General features: G+C 32.7%; 1 protein-coding gene across 1 annotated transcript; it reads right to left on the bottom strand.

The window, feature by feature from the left end:
- Positions 1–18066: 18066 nt before the first annotated feature.
- On the bottom strand, positions 18067–19018 carry LOC114172020 (guanine nucleotide-binding protein-like NSN1). Its single transcript, XM_028056760.1, has 4 exons — positions 19000–19018; positions 18659–18909; positions 18212–18317; positions 18067–18086 (listed from the first exon to the last, which is right to left on the bottom strand). Exons 1-4 carry the CDS (start codon positions 19016–19018, stop codon positions 18067–18069), a joined length of 396 nt encoding a protein of 131 aa, XP_027912561.1.
- Positions 19019–19568: the final 550 nt, after the last annotated feature.

Here is a 19568-nt window from a genome sequence, read left to right as displayed (position 1 = left end):
GAGAGAGAAATAGTTGTATGCCAAGTTGTCCAAGTGCGAATTCTGGATGGATGAGGTTCAGTTTTTGGGGCATGTGATATCCGCCAAGGGGATTGCAGTGAACGCAGCGAAGGTTAAGGCAGCGGTAAAGTGGAAAAGTTCTAAGTCGGCCACAGAGATCAGGAGCTTTGTGGAGTTAGCGAGCTACTATAGGAGGTTCATAGAGGGATTCTCCAAAATAGTGGCACCCCTGACACTGCTTACTCGGAAGGACCAACCCTTCACTTGGACAAATAAGTGCGAGGAAAGTTTCCAGGAGTTGAAGAGAAGATTGACTAGCGCTCCAATACTAGTGATCCCAGATGTCGGGAAGCCATTTGAGGTCTACTGTGACGGCTCCCACCACGGACTTGGTTGCATTTTGATGCAGGAGAAGAAGGTTGTGGCATATGCCTCGAGACAACTCAAGGTGCATGAGAGGAACTGCCCCACTCATGACTTGGAGTTGGCGGCGATAGTCTTTGCCTTGAAGATTTGGAGGCATTATCTTCATGGTGCTCAGTTTCGTGTGTTCAGCGACCATAAAAGTTTAAAGTACTTGTTTGAACAGAAGGAGCTGAACATGAGGTAGAGGAGGTGGGTGGAGTTCTTGAAAGATTATGACTTCGAGCTCCTATATCATCCGGGGAAGGCAAATGTGGTGGCAGATGCTCTGAGTAGGAAGACTGTACATACGGCACATCTCATGATAAAAGAGGTAGAATTGCTGGAGAAGTTCAGGGACATGAGTGATAACGCTGTCGTTGACGCGATCAAATTAATACTACTTATCTATAACAACTTCAGTATTATTAAGAAAGTAGTCAACAAAATAGAAAGGGTAAGGTAACCCAAAGTCGTCTCCCAACGAACACGGAATTGATTTTTAACAAATTAGTTCTTATAAATTCTATACAAAAGAGTTAGTCAAATAAAATAATAAAAATATGGGGATTAAGATAAACACAGATAGAAATAAAATTTAAAAGATAAAAAGAAATAAAAACAATAGTAAAGAAAATAGATTGATTCCATTGCTTTTTCAAAATAGATTCATCATCGGTTATCTAAAGATTATTGCTCGATTAATTATTATTGTAGATTTACAAATTAATCAATGTAAAGTCTCAATTAATTTGTTGGCGTTCTCACTTTTAACCAAAGTACAGTCTCAATTAAAAGTGAGAACTTTTAGATTATCCACAGTAAATTCAACCAAAGTACAGTCTCAATCAAATTTACTATGCCTAATCATGTCTATTCTTTTATCTCCTCACCAAATAAAAAGCTTAATTAATCAAAGTAAAGTCTCGATTAATTTTCATTAGAGTAAATACCTTTAACCAAAGTAAAGTCTCAATTATTGGTAAAAACTCATTTAATCACATGAAAGTTTCTAAATAAAATCAAAGTAAAGTCTCAATTAAATTTAAAAACCCTTGAACTCATATGATCAACATGCATATAGATTTAAAATCATTACTTTTTACGAGATTCAAAGATAAAAGACATAGATGAATTAAAACCTCAACAATAATAAAAAGAACAAAAAAATTAATTCATTCTAACCTCAAAATCCATAATGAAATTACAATGGAATCAACCCAAGAAGTTTAGCAATCCATGGAATACAAAATAAGCATAAAAGAAGAATAGAGAGAAGAAAAGAGAGAGAAAGAAATTAGGTCCCCCTAAGGGTTCCTAAATTCCGAAGTGCCGAGCTTGTTTTCTACTTCTCCCTTGGTCTCTTTATATAGGAATTGGACTGGGCTTTTCTGTTGCTAAAATCTCTCAAATATCTTTTAAAATAAAGATAAAGATAAATATTCAAAGATATTTGGAGAGATATAGACTATTTAATAAATATAGTTGGTTAATAATTTATGATATAATTAAATAAATAAATTATTTAAAGATATCTAATAAATTATCACCAAATAATATTTGTATTAATTTTCTAAATAGCCTATTTTCAATTTTGTAGTCCAATTTTGCAAAGGCATCCAAAAATATCAATATTTGCAGTTAAACCCCTCTCCTTTGACCAGTCTTTGACCAGAGTTGACTGTTTGACCAGCTTTTGAATGCTTGACCAGATTTGACCATTTGACCGTGCAATAGCAGACTGACACGTGGCAGCTCCTTCTCTCTCCAGAATTAGGGTTTCACTCTCTTACTCTTCTCCAACAAAGCTACTACCTGATGATGGTTGCGGCTGCTGTTTTCCGACGACGAAGGCGCGGTGGTGGAAGCGATGAACGGCTGCTGGTTCAGATGCGCGCTGGTTCGTGGATTCTGGCTCGCGTTTTGCTGCGTTCCCAATCTGTTCGAAGGTTCGAACTGCCACTGGTGCGTTCTGGTTACAGGTGGTGGTGCAGGTTCGCGGTGGCCATGGTTGCACACTTTGATTGCAGGTCTGCGGTGGCCACGGTGGTGCGCGATGTTGCTGTGATGTGCAGATGCGAAACAGAGAGGCAACAGATGCGTGAAGAAGAGGACACGATCTGCGTGGAGATGATGAGGAAACTGTGGTGGCTGACGCAGATCTACTTCCGAATGGGTGCTACTCCGGCGAGATCCATGGCTGACGGTGCGGGAAGAAAAACTCGCGGTGGCCGTGAAGCTGGTGCAGGGATGAACTGCGCGTCTCTGTGGTTTTCCGCTGCCATGGATCTGTGTGTGTGGCGCGCATTTTCCGGCGAAGAGGACGGCAGAGAGGTGGTTGCCGACATGGAGATGGAGGCTAGGGTTTGGGAGGTTGAAGGTGATGACGTGGCAACATGCTATTGGCTGAATTTTGAGTTGCTAGATCATGACACGTGGCATTATATTATTGGTTAATTTAATTAGTGGAGGATTGCCACATGGCATGATCTGAGTGAATTAGGTTTAAGTGATAGGAGGGGTGCAAATAGACATATTAGGGGGTGCAGAATAGGTTTTGGTGAGACCCATTTAGAAAGAGGGGAGTGTATGAGTAAAAACTGGGGTGCAGAAGTGATTCTTCCAACTAATTTTAGCTTTATTTAAAGGTGTTTTGTAATTTCAATCTATTTATTTTCTCACCTTTAAATAAGATTAATCTTAACTTCAGCTGCATCAACAAACGTTAAAAAATCCAAAAATAATTTATGCAGCTAAAATTCACTTTTTAAGACATTTTTATCGCACAAGCTCAAACAACATAATTATCATAATTATCCATTAACTCACTCTTTAAGCACACAAATTCAATTAAATACCCAGAGTTAAATACTGAATGAGGGCAAAAATACGCACTCATCAATGAGGCTACAGGTGGAGTTGGGGTCCGAGTCCATTAGGTGTAGTACCCTTACTATATCGGGTGACTTCTTGAGCTCAGTGAGAGAGAGGCAGTTATTAGATGCCAGCCTGAACAGAGTCAGAGAACATCTTGGGTCAGATGAGACTAGAGATTTCACTTTGGGTAATGATGATATCTTGAGGTTCCAGGGCAGGATCTGTGTACCCAATGATGTTGAGGTAAAGAAGTTAATTCTTGAGGAAGGACATAAGAGTCGTCTTAGTTTGCATCCTAGCATGCCTAAGATGTACCAAGATCTTAAGGAGACTTTCTGGTGGCAAGGGATGAAGAGGGATGTGGCTCAGTTTGTATAAGGATGTTTAACTTGTCAGAAAGTGAAGGTGGAGCACCAGAGGCCCGGTGGGAACCTACAACCCTTAGAAATACCAGTGTGGAAATGGGACAACATCTCCATGGATTTTGTAACCCATTTGCAACGGACTTTTAGAGGACATGACACCATTTGGGTGATAGTGGACCGATTGACCAAGAGTGCCCACTTTTTGGCGATGAACTTGAAGATGTCTATGGCCAAGTTAGCCCAGCTATACATTAAGGAGATCGTGAGGTTGCATGGAGTACCTTCGAGCATAGTTTTTGACAAAGACCCACGGTTTACATCCCGGTTCTGGAAAACCTTACAGGAAGCTTTGGGGACCAAGCTGACTATGAGCTTAGCTTATCACCCTCAAACTGATGGCCAGTTTGAGAAGACGATTCAGTCATTAGACGATTTGTTGAGGACTTGCATATTGGATCATTTGGGTGCTTGGGATGAGGTATTACCTTTGATAGAGTTCACCTACAACAACAGTTTCCATGCGAGCATCGGCATGGCGCCATACGAGGCTCTTTATGGCAGGAGGTGTAGGACTCCTCTTTGTTGGTATCAGGATGGGGAAGCAGTGTTGGTTGGACCAGAATTGTTGGAGCAAACCACTGAGAAAGTGAGAACGGTGAGAAACAAGATGCAGGCTTCTCAGAATAGGCAAAAGGCCTATGCAAACCGTAGGAGGAGACCTCTGGAGTTCGCAGCTGGTGAAAATGTATTCTTGAGAGTGACCTGAACCATGGGCGTGGGAAGGGCTCTCCGCTCAAGGAAGCTTTCGCCCAAGTTCCTTGGCCCTTATCAAATCACGAGGAGGATTGGGCCGGTGGCTTACGAGATAGCCTTACCCCCGTAGTTGGCGAACCTTCATCCAGTGTTTCATGTCTCACAGTTGAGGAAGTACGTGTTTCACCCAGCGCATGTGTTGGAAGCCGAGGATATACAGATCAGGGAAGACCTCACAGTGGAAGTACCACCCGTTGCTATAGAGGATAGCAAAGTTGAGGAGCGTCGAGGAAAGGAAGTCCGCCTAGTTACAGTCATCTGGGATTAGAGAACGGGTGACTCGACTTAGGAGTTGGAGGAGGATATGAGGAAATCACACCCACATCTTTTTGCCTGGTAAGCTTTCATTTTCGAGGTCGAAAATATTTGTTGTTGGAGGGAAGGTAAGGCCTAATTATTTCTATCCATCTTATTGTGGAGGCTCCCCAATCTTTTGGGCCTAAATGGGGTTGGCCCAATTCAATTTCTGATGTAAGATACCCCAAAACCCTAACTTGTAACTACTCTTCGTAAAACAGATCCCACACATCTCTTAGAGCAACTGCCGTCATCCTTTGCTAGGGTTTGGAGTCGTCATAGCTTAGCAAGCTCAGCCTCATTCTTTCGTTCCGCGTAAGTCTCTTCCAACTCAGGCTCTATGTCCATTTTGATTCTTCCGTATGTTCTCAGTTAGAGCTTTCTAATGAGCTCATTTTTGGAACTTGTCCCACTATTTTTCAGCTTGCGAAACTGTCCCGTGAGCTATTGTCCCTCACTGTTCGAGTATCAAAGCCTTAGCTAACGTTTCCAGGTACGGGAAGTTAGGGTTCGAGTTTAAGTTGTGTTGTTATGCCTGTTCTTGAGCTTGCGAATTGTTTGTATGGGTTATTCATTGTTCTTGGGACATGAAATGCTTTGTGTGATTGGCTGGGTTGAAAGATACATCTATTGTAGGTGAGACCAGGGCGATAACTGATAATCTCGCCCAGGCGAGTTGGACTCGCCTAAGCGAGTCTGGTGGAGGCTCGCCCAAATCCTTTTTTGCTAAAGGTTGCCCAGGCAACCAGCTCATTATTTGAGCGAGCGAACCACTCGCCCAGGCGAGAGGGGTCTCGCCTAAGCGAGATCCCGCATTCGTTCCTGTTTCCTTTTCGAGCTTTCGCCTAGGCGAAGGGGGCTCGCCTGAGCGAGACCCTTCAGCCTGAGCGAGGGATTGGGCGAGACAGTGCATGGTTTGGTTGCTTGGTTGTCCTTGGATGATTTGTAATTGTTCGGGTATGCTTGATATGTTGATATATATATATATATATATATATATAATATATATATATAATATATATATATATATATATATATATAATGGATTGCATGTATGTGTGACATTATTCATGAATGGAATGATGGATATCGTGGAAGTTTGGCATGTGAAATTAATGAGTGAGTTGGAATTAATGGGACATGGTATTGATATGAGATGAGGCCCTATACTCATGGGGTGGTAATACCCAGTGGTATGGGTTCAACATGTGATACGAATGAGGTGTTATTTTTCAGAGGTTGACATGGAATTGTAGTTTTAGGGTTCTATGAGTCAAGTGTTGACACAATATTAATATTATTATACTGTAGTTATATGATTGAGTTCTTCAAATATTTGAAGGAGATAAAACTAATACATGATTTAACCAAAAAATTTCGATTGGTATCAGAATAATATTTTTTTTGTTTATTTAATGTTGCTGATTTGTTATTATTTTTAGAATTGAATAGATATAATGGGTATTAAATGATGTGGACTGTTTTTATTTTTCGAAATGTTGATATATATCTATATATATATATATATATATATATATATATATATATATATATATATATATATATATTCTAAGCTGTGAATCGAAAAAGTTTCAGATTTACGTATCTTCTATTTTGGCGTATATTAGTAGAAGCATGATCCATTATATGTACATAATAAATATATAAATATATACGAATATGTTTTTGTTATGTTTTATAGCTTATATTTTATGTTAGGGATGATAACTATATATACTGAAATGACTGGGAGTGAAATCCGTCAAATGTAACTACCAAATAATATTATAATATTATTTGGAAATTTTAGGAAGTTTCGATTATTTTTATTTTTCATTCATAATATTATTATTAATAATACGATTACTAATGGTGATTAAATTAATAAATAAAATTATGTATAAATTATATATATATATATATATATATTACAATAACTAATTATTTAATTTAATAACTAATTATACAATTGTATAAATATTTATATATAGATACTGATAATATGATTTTATACGATCAAATTCATGTTTTAAAATATTAATTTCATTTTGTATAGTTTTAAAATATTTTGTATTTTGTATAAAATGCATTCTAGAAATTTCATTTTTTAGTACGAAAAATTTATTTGTTAAGAGAATATGAGATCCAAAAAATTATAATAATTATAAAAATAAATAAATGAGATTAAATAAATATTTAAAGTAAAAGACAAAATGGTTTAAAATTTATTTAATTAAAAATATATTAGAAGTATGTCGTTAAATATTATGAGATACTGTTAAAATATGTTAAATATTTTTAAGTGACCATAAATTATTTAAAAAGTATTTATTTAGAAAGTTATTATAAGAAATGTAATGGTTTATTATTTTAAAAGATTTATTTTATTTAAATGATGTTTTAAAATATGAAAGATAAGAGATTATTTTGAAGGATATATAAAGTAATTATTGCACTATAAGTGAATTATAAATGATGATTATTTAGCTTTTGGAAGGGTTTTATTGGAACTCTAATTACTTGATTTCTTGTAGTGATGGTTTAAAAATTATTTAATTAAAAAGATATTAGATATATGTCATTAAATATTATGAGATATTGTTAAAAGATGTTAAATATTTTTAAGTGACCATTAATTATTTAAAAAGTATTTATTTAGAAAGTTATTATAAGAAACGTAATGGTTTATTATTTTAAAAGATTTATTTTATTTAAATGATGTTTTAGAATATAAAGATAAGAGATTATTTTGAAGGATATATAAAGTAATTATTGCACTATAAATGAGTTATAAATGATGATTATTTGTTAAATGGATTTATTGAAAAGATATATTGTTACGTGGGTGAATATCGGAATATGGTTTTATACATGAGATTTAAAAAGATTTCCTAAGAAATAGAAAAAGAAAGGTAGGAAAATATGTATATGATATTTTAACATTATTAGAAAGACAACAAAAAATGCACACCTCTGGTCTTTGCAGCTGTCACTACCTAAATTTGTCCAAGTTATTAAACAATTATTTCCAAAATATCCAAAAAAAATAAGTGGTAATAAATTGTCTTAAAAAATAATAAAATTGATTAAAAAGTTTTTCTTTAAATTTTTATTTTATTTTATGATTTTATGATTTTATTATTTAATTTTTAAATAATAAAATAAAAGAGATTTTATTTCAAATTAAAGATTGAATTAAAATAAATTCATTTTATTTTACATTTTCTTTATTTAATTAATTGAAATTTAAAAATGAAAAAAAAGGGAAAAAAGGTTTTGATTAATGGGAGGGAACAGTTGATGTTTTGATAGTAGTAACTTCCATCAGTTTTTAAAGAACACGTTAATATAGAGGGAGGAAATGCCATTTTGAGGGGAGAAAAGGAGAAGATTCACTGTAATATGATCTTCTCACAATTTTCGTCGAAAAAAATTCATCCTCATTTCAACATTAATTTACTCATCTCCATTTCAATTCAATTGAGAGCCATAACCCAGAAAAAAGATTCAAAGTTGTATATCAGACAATTCAGCGGCAACGATAATTAAAGAACAAACACACTGGAACGAAAAAGATTTGCGCATAGCAGGTTACACAATGTTTGCTCAGTTTCGTTTATTTTGGTAATATTATTTTCATCTCCAACTTTGAAGTTAAGAAACCACAATCAAAACTGAAATTGGACCGGAAAGGAAGGGGTTTGAATAGAGTGAAAAGGGATCACGGTGATGTGTGGTGTTGTGGAGTTGATGGTCTTTGGCGGCACGTTCTGATGGTGGATGTCTACGGCAATGGCTTGATAACATCGGTGTAGCACGATGTTGACCAGACGGAGGAGAGACGCAAACATGGAGGCCATGCTGTGGTGCTCCGCGCATTTGAGAGAGGCGAAGCTGCCGTTACTGGAAGAACGATGATGGAGGCCGACGCCGTTGTTGGCCGCGTCGCCGGCGACTTGGCAGTGAGTAGCGTCTATGGTTGGTGCAGCGTGAGGCAGAAGATGAAGTTGGGCAAGAAGAGTTTTAGGTGATGTGCTTTCCGGAAGAATAATTTGATTTAGGTTTAGGGTATTGGGCAGATTCTTTAATTCTTCGTGCACCCCCATAACTTAATTCACACACCTATGCAAATATGTTTTATAATTGGACCATTTGTTTTTATTTTCTTTACTTCATGCACTCCAAAATGTAATAACCACACACCCGGTACATTTAGTTTTATTTCACCTTATGTACCCGCGTTTTCACTAAGCACACACCCCACTCTTTAATTTCCTTTTTAGGCTAGGATGTGTTTACTTTATGCACCATGTATTTCTTCTATGTGCACCTCATTCCTATGTGTGGAGTTTTTCTCATTGCACCCACATATTTACTTATGCACTTTCATTTTCTATTTCCAATTTTACCTTTTTATTTTATTAAATATCACATCTCAATCATATCATTTTCAAAAATAATAAAAAATATTTTAAATTGAAATAAAAATTAAAATAATTTTCAAAATAAATAAAAATAAGAATAAATAAAATTTAAAATTATTTTATTTATTTTCTCTTTTAGTGTCTAATCGACCGTTCGCGTCGTACGATACTTCTTTTCAAAAACAAGAATTATAAAAATAGTTTTAGTGTCTAATCGACCGCTCGCGTCGCACGATACTTCTTTTTAAAATACAACAATTATAAAAAAATAATTTTGGTGTTTATCGACTGCCCGCGTCGCACGACACTCCATTTTAAAATACAAAATTATTAAAATGATTTTGGTGTCTAATCGACCGCTTGCGCACGACACTCCTTTTTCAAATACAAAATTATTAAAATGATTTTGGTGTCTACTCGACTGCTCGAGTCGCACGACACTCCTTTTCAAAATATAAAAATCATAGAAATATTTTGGTGTCAACCTGGCCGCACGCGTCGCATGACACTTATTTTCAAAAATGTCAAAAGACAACTTTAGGAATTAAATATTTTAATCAAGTTTAATGAAGAACTACGTGATCCTTGATTCTCCATTGTGAATGGAGATACGTAGGAGCGGTGCAAGTCCTTGTCGGGTTCACTTTCCAAAAATAAAAAGGTTTTCCAAATCATTTTCAAATAGTTTTATAAAGAATTACATAGCCCTGATTTCTCATTTTTAACGAGAATATGTAGGACCAAGGTTTTAACCCTTGTCGGGGGTCCCTTTCACTCAAAAAATGATTTTGTTCAATATTTTCTTATTTATGGGAAAAATAAATATTTAGATAAACACATCTCTTTTGCAAATTTAATTAAAGATACCGCCTTTGGGTGGGCGATGTAGGGTGCTAATACCTTTCCTATGCGCAACCGACTCTCGGACCCTAATTTGGTTTTCGTAGACTTTATTTTATTCTTATGGTTTTCCATAGTTTTCCAGAATAAATTATGGTGGCGACTTCTAATCTCTTTTTCCAAATCCTTTCCTTTTTAGTTGGTCATCCCGTCGCAATTTAGGTTGCGACAATAGCATTACCAATATCATTAGTATTTTTATTAGAATCCTCTAGCAACTTAGAGTCATCTTCCTCCTCTAGCAACCCCAATTTCATTTTACAAGCCTGAAAAGTAATGAATAGTAAGTTCCTAACTGCAAGGAAAACAGAAATCACAAAGGACTATTTTTCTTCGTAGCAACAGTCAATCTTCACTGATACAATAATACAAAAAAATTTTAATATACCAACGGTCAAGCACCCTAATTATCTTCTATCATATATTATTCTTCCTGTCCATGAAGAACTTTCTACAGGAACAAGGTTTACATAAAACTTCTACCGACATTTTTTATTTATTCATTCATTTAGTTGATCATGTAACATAACAAATCAAAATGAACATAATCAACCAACGATATAAATAATTCATGAAATGGGAGTTGAATAATGATAAAACAAGTACCCTCTCCTTGCGTTCGACTTTCTTTTGCTCCAATTCCTCAATGGCCTTCGTTCTTCGAGCCTCAAGGGCTTTGAGTTCCTGTTCCTTAAAAGGCCAATTGTTGGGAATACCAGGATTATTCTCAACCTTATTTTTCCCACTCAGCCTAAGCTTCTTCGCTTCCTTCGCTTTTTTTTCTGTTGTGCTCTTTCACCTTCCGTATCACCTTGTACTTCTTCTTCAACGAAACCCTCTTACTCTTACTCTCTATAACCCCAAAAATTCACAACAATAATAAAAAAATAAACAATTAAAATCATTGCACACTACTGATATCAAAGAACAGGGACTGGGTTTTCTTACTCCTGCTCTTCATCACCATTTTGTGTTCTCTACCTTCACAAGAAAAAAAGAGATGAGAACGATAATCCACGTCAAAAGTAGTAGAAAACGGAGAGAAGAAAGGAAAAGATTTGAAGAGGCCCTAGAGAGAGCAAATAGAGAAGAGGGTGAAGGAGTTTGTTGTATATTGTTATCAAATTTTAGAAGGTAAAATTAGATAATCAACATATTAAATTTGATATTCAATAAAATTTGTTTCAGTATTCTGAAACAAATTTTTTATATCCTCATCTTTTAATTTGATATACTAAAATAATGAATTTTAATATGCCAGATTTTTTTTATAAGAAAATATAATTACTTAAATATATTATAAAAAAACTATAATGTAACAAAAAACATTTAAGAGGGGTTTTCTTAGGCTAACTTAAGCTGAATTTGTTAATATTTTGAGCTTAAATAAAATGTGTTTTTTGATAAATACTAGTTAGTAGTAAGGTTTCAATTTATAAAGTTTTTATTGTTATAATTTAGTACATATTTAGCTTCTACAATTTAATTTTATTAAAATTTAAAGTAATATATATTCAAAACTAAGATATCTAAACTAGCCTAAAAAGTGTGGGCAATCCAAAAGCGTATTTAAACCTAAAAATTGTATATATCCAACCTCTCTGACTACATTGCTTGAAAAAACACAAATTTCAAATTGCTCCCTCTCTTCCTTTAAGTTCTTCTTTGTTTAGGTTATACATTTGTGATAGTTTTAGGGTTCTATGAGTCAAGTGTTGACACAATATTAATAGTATTATACTGTAGTTATATAAATGAGTTCTTCAAATATTTGAAGGAGATAAAATTAATACATGATTTAATCAAAAAATTTCGATTGGTATCAGAATAATATTTTTTTTTATTTATTTAGTATTGCTGATTTGTTATTATTTTTAGGATTGAATAGATTTAATAGGTATTAAATGTTGTCGACTGTTTTTATTTTTCGAAATGTTGATATATATATTCTAAGTTGTGAATCGGAAAAGTTTCAGATTTATGTATCTTCTATTTCGGCATATATTAGTGGAAGCATGATCCATTATATGTACATAACAAATATATAAATATATACGAATATGTTTCTATTATGTTTTATAGCATATATTTAATGTTAGGGATGATAATTATATATACTGAAATGACTGAGAGTGAAATCCGTCAAACATAACTATCAAATAATATTATAATATTATTTGGAAATTTTAGGAAGTTTCGGTTATTTTTATTTTTTCATTCATAATATTATTATTAATAATATGATTACTAATAGTGATTAAATTAATAAATAAAATTGTGTATAAATTATATATATATATATATTACAATAATTAATTATTTAATTTAATAACTGATTATACAATTGTATAAATATTTATATATAAATACTAATAATATGATTTTATATGGTCAAATTCATGTTTTAAAATATTTTGTATAAAATTCATTCTTAAATTTATTTTTTAGGACGAAAAATTTATTTGTTAAGAGAATATGAAATCCAAAAAAATATAATAATTAGAAAAATAAATAAATAATATTAAATAAATATTTAAAGTAAAAAACAAAATGCACTACAAGAATCACAGAATTTAGCTTCCGTTGAGCTGCGTCGGATTAGAGGTGAACATCATTAGAGTCGGTTAAAAAGCTTTTTAGTTGGCTTAACCGACACATGTTATATGAGTTTTATTTTATTGAATAAAAATGTTACAATGAGTGGGAAACAACTAATATATGATGCGGCGTTTAACTTTCTACATCTAAAGCGTCGGTTTTAGGGACTCCATTATATATTTTAATATTTAATATTTAAGGAAAATGAAAATATTCATTAAAAAAATAGTATATTTGTAAAACTTGAGGTTACAAGGAGGTTTCATTGTCTTAGCCATTTCACACCGTCCAATTACTACCCCTAACCCATTTCGTTCAGTGCCAGAATTCGACTGAAGCTAAATAGCTTCATGAATCAACCTCTAAAATTTGGTGTTGGCCCCTGATGTGCTACCAATAAAAATCCCTAATGTGCCCGGGACATTGAAGGTTGGGAGCTAGTAACTCTGTTCATTCAAAAAGGCAGGTTTCGCTCTGCTCCGCTTCTTTTTTTTCCCTTTTTTTCTCCAACCCTTTTTCTATTTCCCATTTCCCCTTTCTTTCCAACCCTGATTTCAATTTCCTTTGCCATAACGATGACTCCCAATGTAAAGCCCTAATTTTAGCTTCCTTTGTCATCACTGACTCTCAAAGCGGAGGTGTGGTAAGCAACATCTCTAAAGTTAAGCAAGTCATGTGCTTTTATTACTTTCCCCTTCCATGTCTCTCGCTCTCTGACCCAAACGTGTCATTTTTGTTTCTGGTTTTGACGATTTTAACATAATGAAGAAGGACTCATAGGAGCCTGATACCATTGTTCTGAGAGGTATGTCGTCGTCGTTCACTGAACCCATTCTAAACATTTACTATATCCTGCCTTTTTCTGGCTTGGCAGTTTTAGATTTTGTAGATTGGTCCTAGATTTCTCTACCCTTTTAAAAAGAAGTATGCCCTTTAAATTTATGGTTTATGTAGTTAGTTTTCCTTCCCTTGTTTGTGTAGTTTACATTTCATTATCATCAAAAGAATTGGATTATTTCCAATTCTGAGGATATATAACTATACCCTGTCATTGTTTTGATTCCTATTGTTAAGTGATTCTATCATTTTGAGTCTTAGTACTTTAAGAAAGTAACGAAGTTATTTCATTGTAATTTTGTAAATGGCTCCTTGCATTTCTGATTAGTTCACATTTAGAACTATAAACATCCATCAACATACGTAAATTTGACAAGTGGGAATTAGAATGTTTAAAGCATTGATGTTAATCTATTTTTTTTTCTTTTCTACATTCGCAATTAAAGGATATGGTACTAATGTTTTCAGGTTCTTACAAGTAGAGCAGACCTTGCACAGGCTCCAGTACCTACAAAGAAAGGACAAACGCCATATCCTGACTTTGACACCATTTCAAAAGGGGTTTTATACCCCTTATATTGGAGGAGCAAGCTCAAATTCAACCTCTGCTTGGAACTTCCCAAGCTCCTATTTCCCTTGGTGGTAAATCTGATCAAAGATTTATTGGGGGCGGGGGGTTATGGTGATAGAACCTCTATAAGGCCTGAGTCAGCACCAGCATGTGATGTAGTTGTTGAGGAAGAGAATGAAACCAAGGAGTGGATGGGTGGAACTAGGAGTGCATATTACCTTTGTGTCTCTTACTAATGGGAGAATTGATCTCAAAATAATTCGCTTCAGGTATATTAAGAAATCACTAGCCTTGATATGAATTATACAAAGAATATATACCTATTATGAGGACTTATTATTATACAAAGAACACTTTGTGCATTGTATTTATTCTAATTATTTCTATTGTTTTTGCAGGTAATATAATTCTATCTTCCTGTGTTGTTCTGTCCAAGAGAATCTACTTTTAAAATATGTTGTTTTTTCTCTTTTTTCATGTAATATTTATTAACACTTTTGGTTAGGTTTCATGCACTTTTCTGTCATTTTGAGATTTGTAATGGCACTTGTTCTTATATGTTGTTCTATCCTTTTGGTTAGGTTTTTATACACTTTTGAAGTCCGATGTTGCTGTTATTTTGGTTCCTATATTGCTGGTATATTTTAGTTTATAACTTGGAATTGCACTTCCTAAATATATATCTTAATTATAAATGAAAATATAATTTGGTTGGATATTAATTTATGTTTAAAATGACTTGAGATTCTATTATTATTAATTTGTATTTAGAATGATTATAAATTTAATAAGAGAGGGTCCAACCTCAGGTTAGAACTCACGCGATTGACAACACAAACATTTAAATATTAAATTGGAAGTGAGGGCCAGACCCACGCTACTGGCAACATATGTAAATGTGTCAAAAAAATGAAAGAGTCACTTTTCAATGGGATAGACCGTCTCTTTTTTGAGTCCGCTCTTACTCGCACACAAATTTTGGATAGCGTCCGTTTTTGGATTTTGGAAGGTTTTATTGGGACTCTAATCACTTGATTTCTTGTAGTGATGGTTGAAAAATTATTTAATTAAAAATATAGTAGATATATGTCATTAAATATTATGAGATATTGTTAAAAGATGTTAAATATTTTTAAGTGACCATTAATTATTTAAAAAGTATTTATTTAGAAAGTTATTATAAGAAAAGTAATGGTTTATTATTTTAAAAGATTTATTTTATTTAAATGATGTTTTAGAATATGAAAGATAAGAGATTATTGTGAAGGATATATAAAGTAATTATTGCACTATAAATGAGTTATATATGATGATTATTTGTTAAATGGATTTATTGAAAAGATATACGATTTCTTACGTGGGTGAATATGGTTATATACATGAGATTTAAAAAGATTTCCTAAGAAATAGAAAAAGAAAGGTAGGAAAATATGTACATGATATTTTAGAGTTATTTGAAAGACAACACAAATGCACACCGCTAGTGTTTGCAACATTACCAAAATCATTAGTATTTTTATTAGAATCCTCTAGCAACTTAGAGTCTTATTCCTCCTCTAGCAAGCCCAATTTTCTTCTACGAGCCTGAAACAAGTAATGAATAGTAAGTTCCTAACTGCAAGGAAAACAGAAATCACAAAAGACTGTTTTCTTCGTAGCAAGAGTCAATCTTCACTAATACAATAATACAAAAACATTTTAATATACCAATAGTCAAGCACCCTCATTATCTTCTATCATATATCTTTCTTCCTGTCCATGAAGAACTTTCTACAGGAACAAGGTTTACATAAAACTTCTACCGACATTTTTTATTTATTCATTCATTTAGCTGATCATGTAACATAACAAATCATAATAAACATAATCAACCAACGATAGAAATAATTCATGAAATGGGAGTTGAATAATGATTAAACAATTACCCTCTCCTTGCGTTCGGCTTTCTTTTGCTCCAATTCCTCAATGGCCTTCGTCCTTCGAGCTTCAAGGGCTTTGAATTCCTGTTCCTTAAAAGGCCAATTGTTAGGAATACCAGGATCCTTCTTAACCTTATTTTTCCCACACAGCCTAAGCTTCTTCGCTTCCTTCGCTTTTTTTTCTGTTGTGCTCTTTCACCTTCCGTATCACCTTGTACTTCTTCTTCAACGAAACCCTCTTACTCTTACTCTCTGCAACCAAAAAAGTTCACAACAATAATAAAAAAATAAACAATTGAAATCATTGCACACTACTGATATCAAAGAACAGGGATTTAGTTTTCTTACTCTTGCTCTTCATCACCATTTTGTGTTCTCTACCTTCACAAGAGAAAAAGAGATGAGAACGATAATCCACGTCAAAAGTAGTAGAAAACGAAGAGAAGAAGGGAAAAGATTTGAAGAGGCTTCGGAGCGAGCAAATAGAGAAGAGGGTGAAGGAGTTTGTTGTATATTGTTATCAAATTTTAGAAGGTAAAATTAGATAATCAACATATTAAATTTGATATTCAATAAAATTTGTTTTAGTATTCTAAAACAATTTTTTTATATCCTCATCTTTTAATTTGATATACTAAAATAACGAATTTTAATATGCCTAGATTTTTTTATAAGAAAATATAATTACTTAAATATATTATAAAAAAACTATGTTGTAACAAAAAATTTAGGAGGGGTTTTCTTAGGCTAACTTAAGCTAAATTTGTTATTATTTTGAGATTAAATAACACGTGTTTTTTGATAAATACTAGTTAGTAGTAAGGTTTCAATTTATAAAGTTTTTATTTTTATAGTTTAGTACATATTTAGCATCTACAATTTAATTTTATTAAAATATAAGGTAATATATATCTAAACCTAAAATATCTAAACTAGCCTAAAAAGTGTGGACAATCCAAAAGCGTATTTAAACCTAAAAATTGTATATATCCAAACTCTCTGACTATACTACTTGAAAAAACACAAATTTCAAATTGCTCCCTCACTTAAGGCGAACTGAACTGCACTGTTTTTTTTTGTAATAACCTGAATTGAACTTAACTGCATTATAATATGAACTGAACTGTTATAAACTGAACTGTTTTATGAACTGCACTACATGTGAGCTGAGCTGCACTATTTTTGAACTGAACTACACTATTTTTTAACTGAATTTCACTACTTTTGAACTTAACTACATTGTTTTTGAACCAAATTGCACTGATTTTGAACTGAATTGCACTAATTTTGAACTGAATTGCACTATTTTTGAACCAAATTACACTGATTTTGAATCAATTGCTCTATTTTTGGTTTGTATCTTGCTAGTATATTTTAGTTTATAACTTGGAATTGCACTTCCTAAATATATATCTTAATTATAAATGAAAATATAATTTGGTTGGATATTAATTTATGTTTAAAATGACTTGAGATTCTATTATTATTAATTTGTATTTAGAATGATTATAAATTTAATAAGAGAGGGTCCAACCTAAGGTTAGAACTCACGTGATTGACAACACAAACATTTAAATATTAAATTGGAAGTGAGAGTCAGACCCACGCTACTGGCAACATTGGTAAATGTGTCAAAAAAATGAAAGAGTCAATTTTCAATGGGATAGGCCGTCTCTTTTTTGAGTCTGCTCTTACTCGCACACAAATTTTGGATAGCGTCCGTTTTTGGATTTTGGAAGGTTTTATTGGGACTCTAATCACTTGATTTCTTGTAGTGATGGTTGAAAAATTATTTAATTAAAAATATAGTAGATATATGTCATTAAATATTATGAGATATTGTTAAAAGATGTTAAATATTTTTAAGTGACCATTAATTATTTAAAAAGTATTTATTTAGAAAGTTATTATAAGAAACGTAATGGTTAATTATTTTAAAAGATTTATTTTATTTAAATGATGTTTTAGAATATGAAAGATAAGAGATTATTTTGAAGGATATATAAAGTAATTATTGCACTATAAATGAGTTATATATGATGATTATTTGTTAAATGGATTTATTAAAAAGATATACGATTTCCTACGTGGGTGAATATGGTTATAGACATGAGATTTAAAAAGATTTCCTAAGAAATAGAAAAAGAAATGTAGGAAAATATGTACATGATATTTTAGAGTTATTTGAAAGACAACACAAATGCACACCTCTAGTCTTTGCAGCATTACCAAAATCATTAGTATTTTTATTAGAATCCTCTAGCAACTTAGAGTCATATTCCTCCTCTAGCAAGCCCAATTTTCTTCTACGAGCCTGAAACAAGTAATGAATAGTAAGTTCCTAACTGCAAGGAAAATAGAAATCACAAAAGACTGTTTTCTTCGTAGCAAGAGTCAATCTTCACTAATACAATAATACAAAAACATTTTAATATACCAATAGTCAAGCACCCTCATTATCTTCTATCATATATCTTTCTTCTTGTCCATGAAGAACTTTCTACAGGAACAAGGTTTACATAAAACTTCTACCGACATTTTTTATTTATTCATTCATTTAGCTGATCATGTAACATAACAAATCATAATAAACATAATCAACCAACGATAGAAATAATTCATGAAATGGGAGTTGAATAATGATTAAACAATTACCCTCTCCTTGCGTTCGGCTTTCTTTTGCTCCAATTCCTCAATGGCCTTCGTCCTTCGAGCTTCAAGGGCTTTGAGTTCCTGTTCCTTAAAAGGCCAATTGTTAGGAATACCAGGATCCTTCTTAACCTTATTTTTCCCACTCAGCCTAAGCTTCTTCGCTTCCTTCGCTTTTTTTCTGTTGTGCTCTTTCACCTTCCGTATCACCTTGTCCTTCTTCTTCAACGAAACCCTCTTACTCTTACTCTTTGCAACTAAAAAAGTTCACAACAATAATAAAAAAATAAACAATTGAAATCATTGCACACTACTGATATCAAAGAACAGGGATTGAGTTTTCTTACTCTTGCTCTTCATCACCATTTTGTGTTCTCTACCTTCACAAGAGAGAAAGAGATGAGAACAATAATCCACGTCAAAAGTAGTAGAAAACGGAGAGAAGAAGGGAAAAGATTTGAAGAGGCTTTGGAGCGAGCAAATAGAGAAGAGGGTGAAGGAGTTTGTTGTATATTGTTATCAAATTCTAGAAGGTAAAATTAGATAATCAACATATTAAATTTGATATTCAATAAAATTTGTTTTAGTATTCTAAAACAAATTTTTTATATCCTCATCTTTTAATTTGATATACTAAAATAACGAATTTTAAGATGCCTAGATTTTTTTATAAGAAAATATAATTACTTAAATATATTATAAAAAAACTATGTTGTAACAAAAAATTTAGGAGGGGTTTTCTTAAGAAATAGAAAAAGAAAGATTTCCTAATAAAATTTGTTTTAGTATTCTAAAACAAATTTTTTATATCCTCATCTTTTAATTTGATATACTAAAATAATGAATTTTAATATGCTCGATTTTTTTTATAAGAAAATATAATTACTATAATGTAACAAAAAATTTAAGACGGGTT

The sequence above is a fragment of the Vigna unguiculata genome, unplaced genomic scaffold, assembly GCF_004118075.2.
Source record: "Vigna unguiculata cultivar IT97K-499-35 unplaced genomic scaffold, ASM411807v1 contig_471, whole genome shotgun sequence".
In the NCBI taxonomy this organism is placed as follows: Eukaryota; Viridiplantae; Streptophyta; class Magnoliopsida; order Fabales; family Fabaceae; genus Vigna; species Vigna unguiculata.
Note: the sequence above shows the minus strand (reverse complement) of the source record. Positions and strands in the feature narration are given on the sequence as shown.

Bases quoted from the DNA above. Each gene is read 5' to 3' on its own strand.
- LOC114172020 (XM_028056760.1), bottom strand. The intron at 18,318-18,658 runs GTAATTGTTTAA...TACTTGTTTCAG, and splicing joins AAGCCGAACGCAAGGAGAGG to GCTCGTAGAAGAAAATTGGG. The intron at 18,087-18,211 runs GTGTGCATTTGT...TCACCCACGTAG, and splicing joins TAATGCTGCAAAGACTAGAG to GAAATCGTATATCTTTTTAA.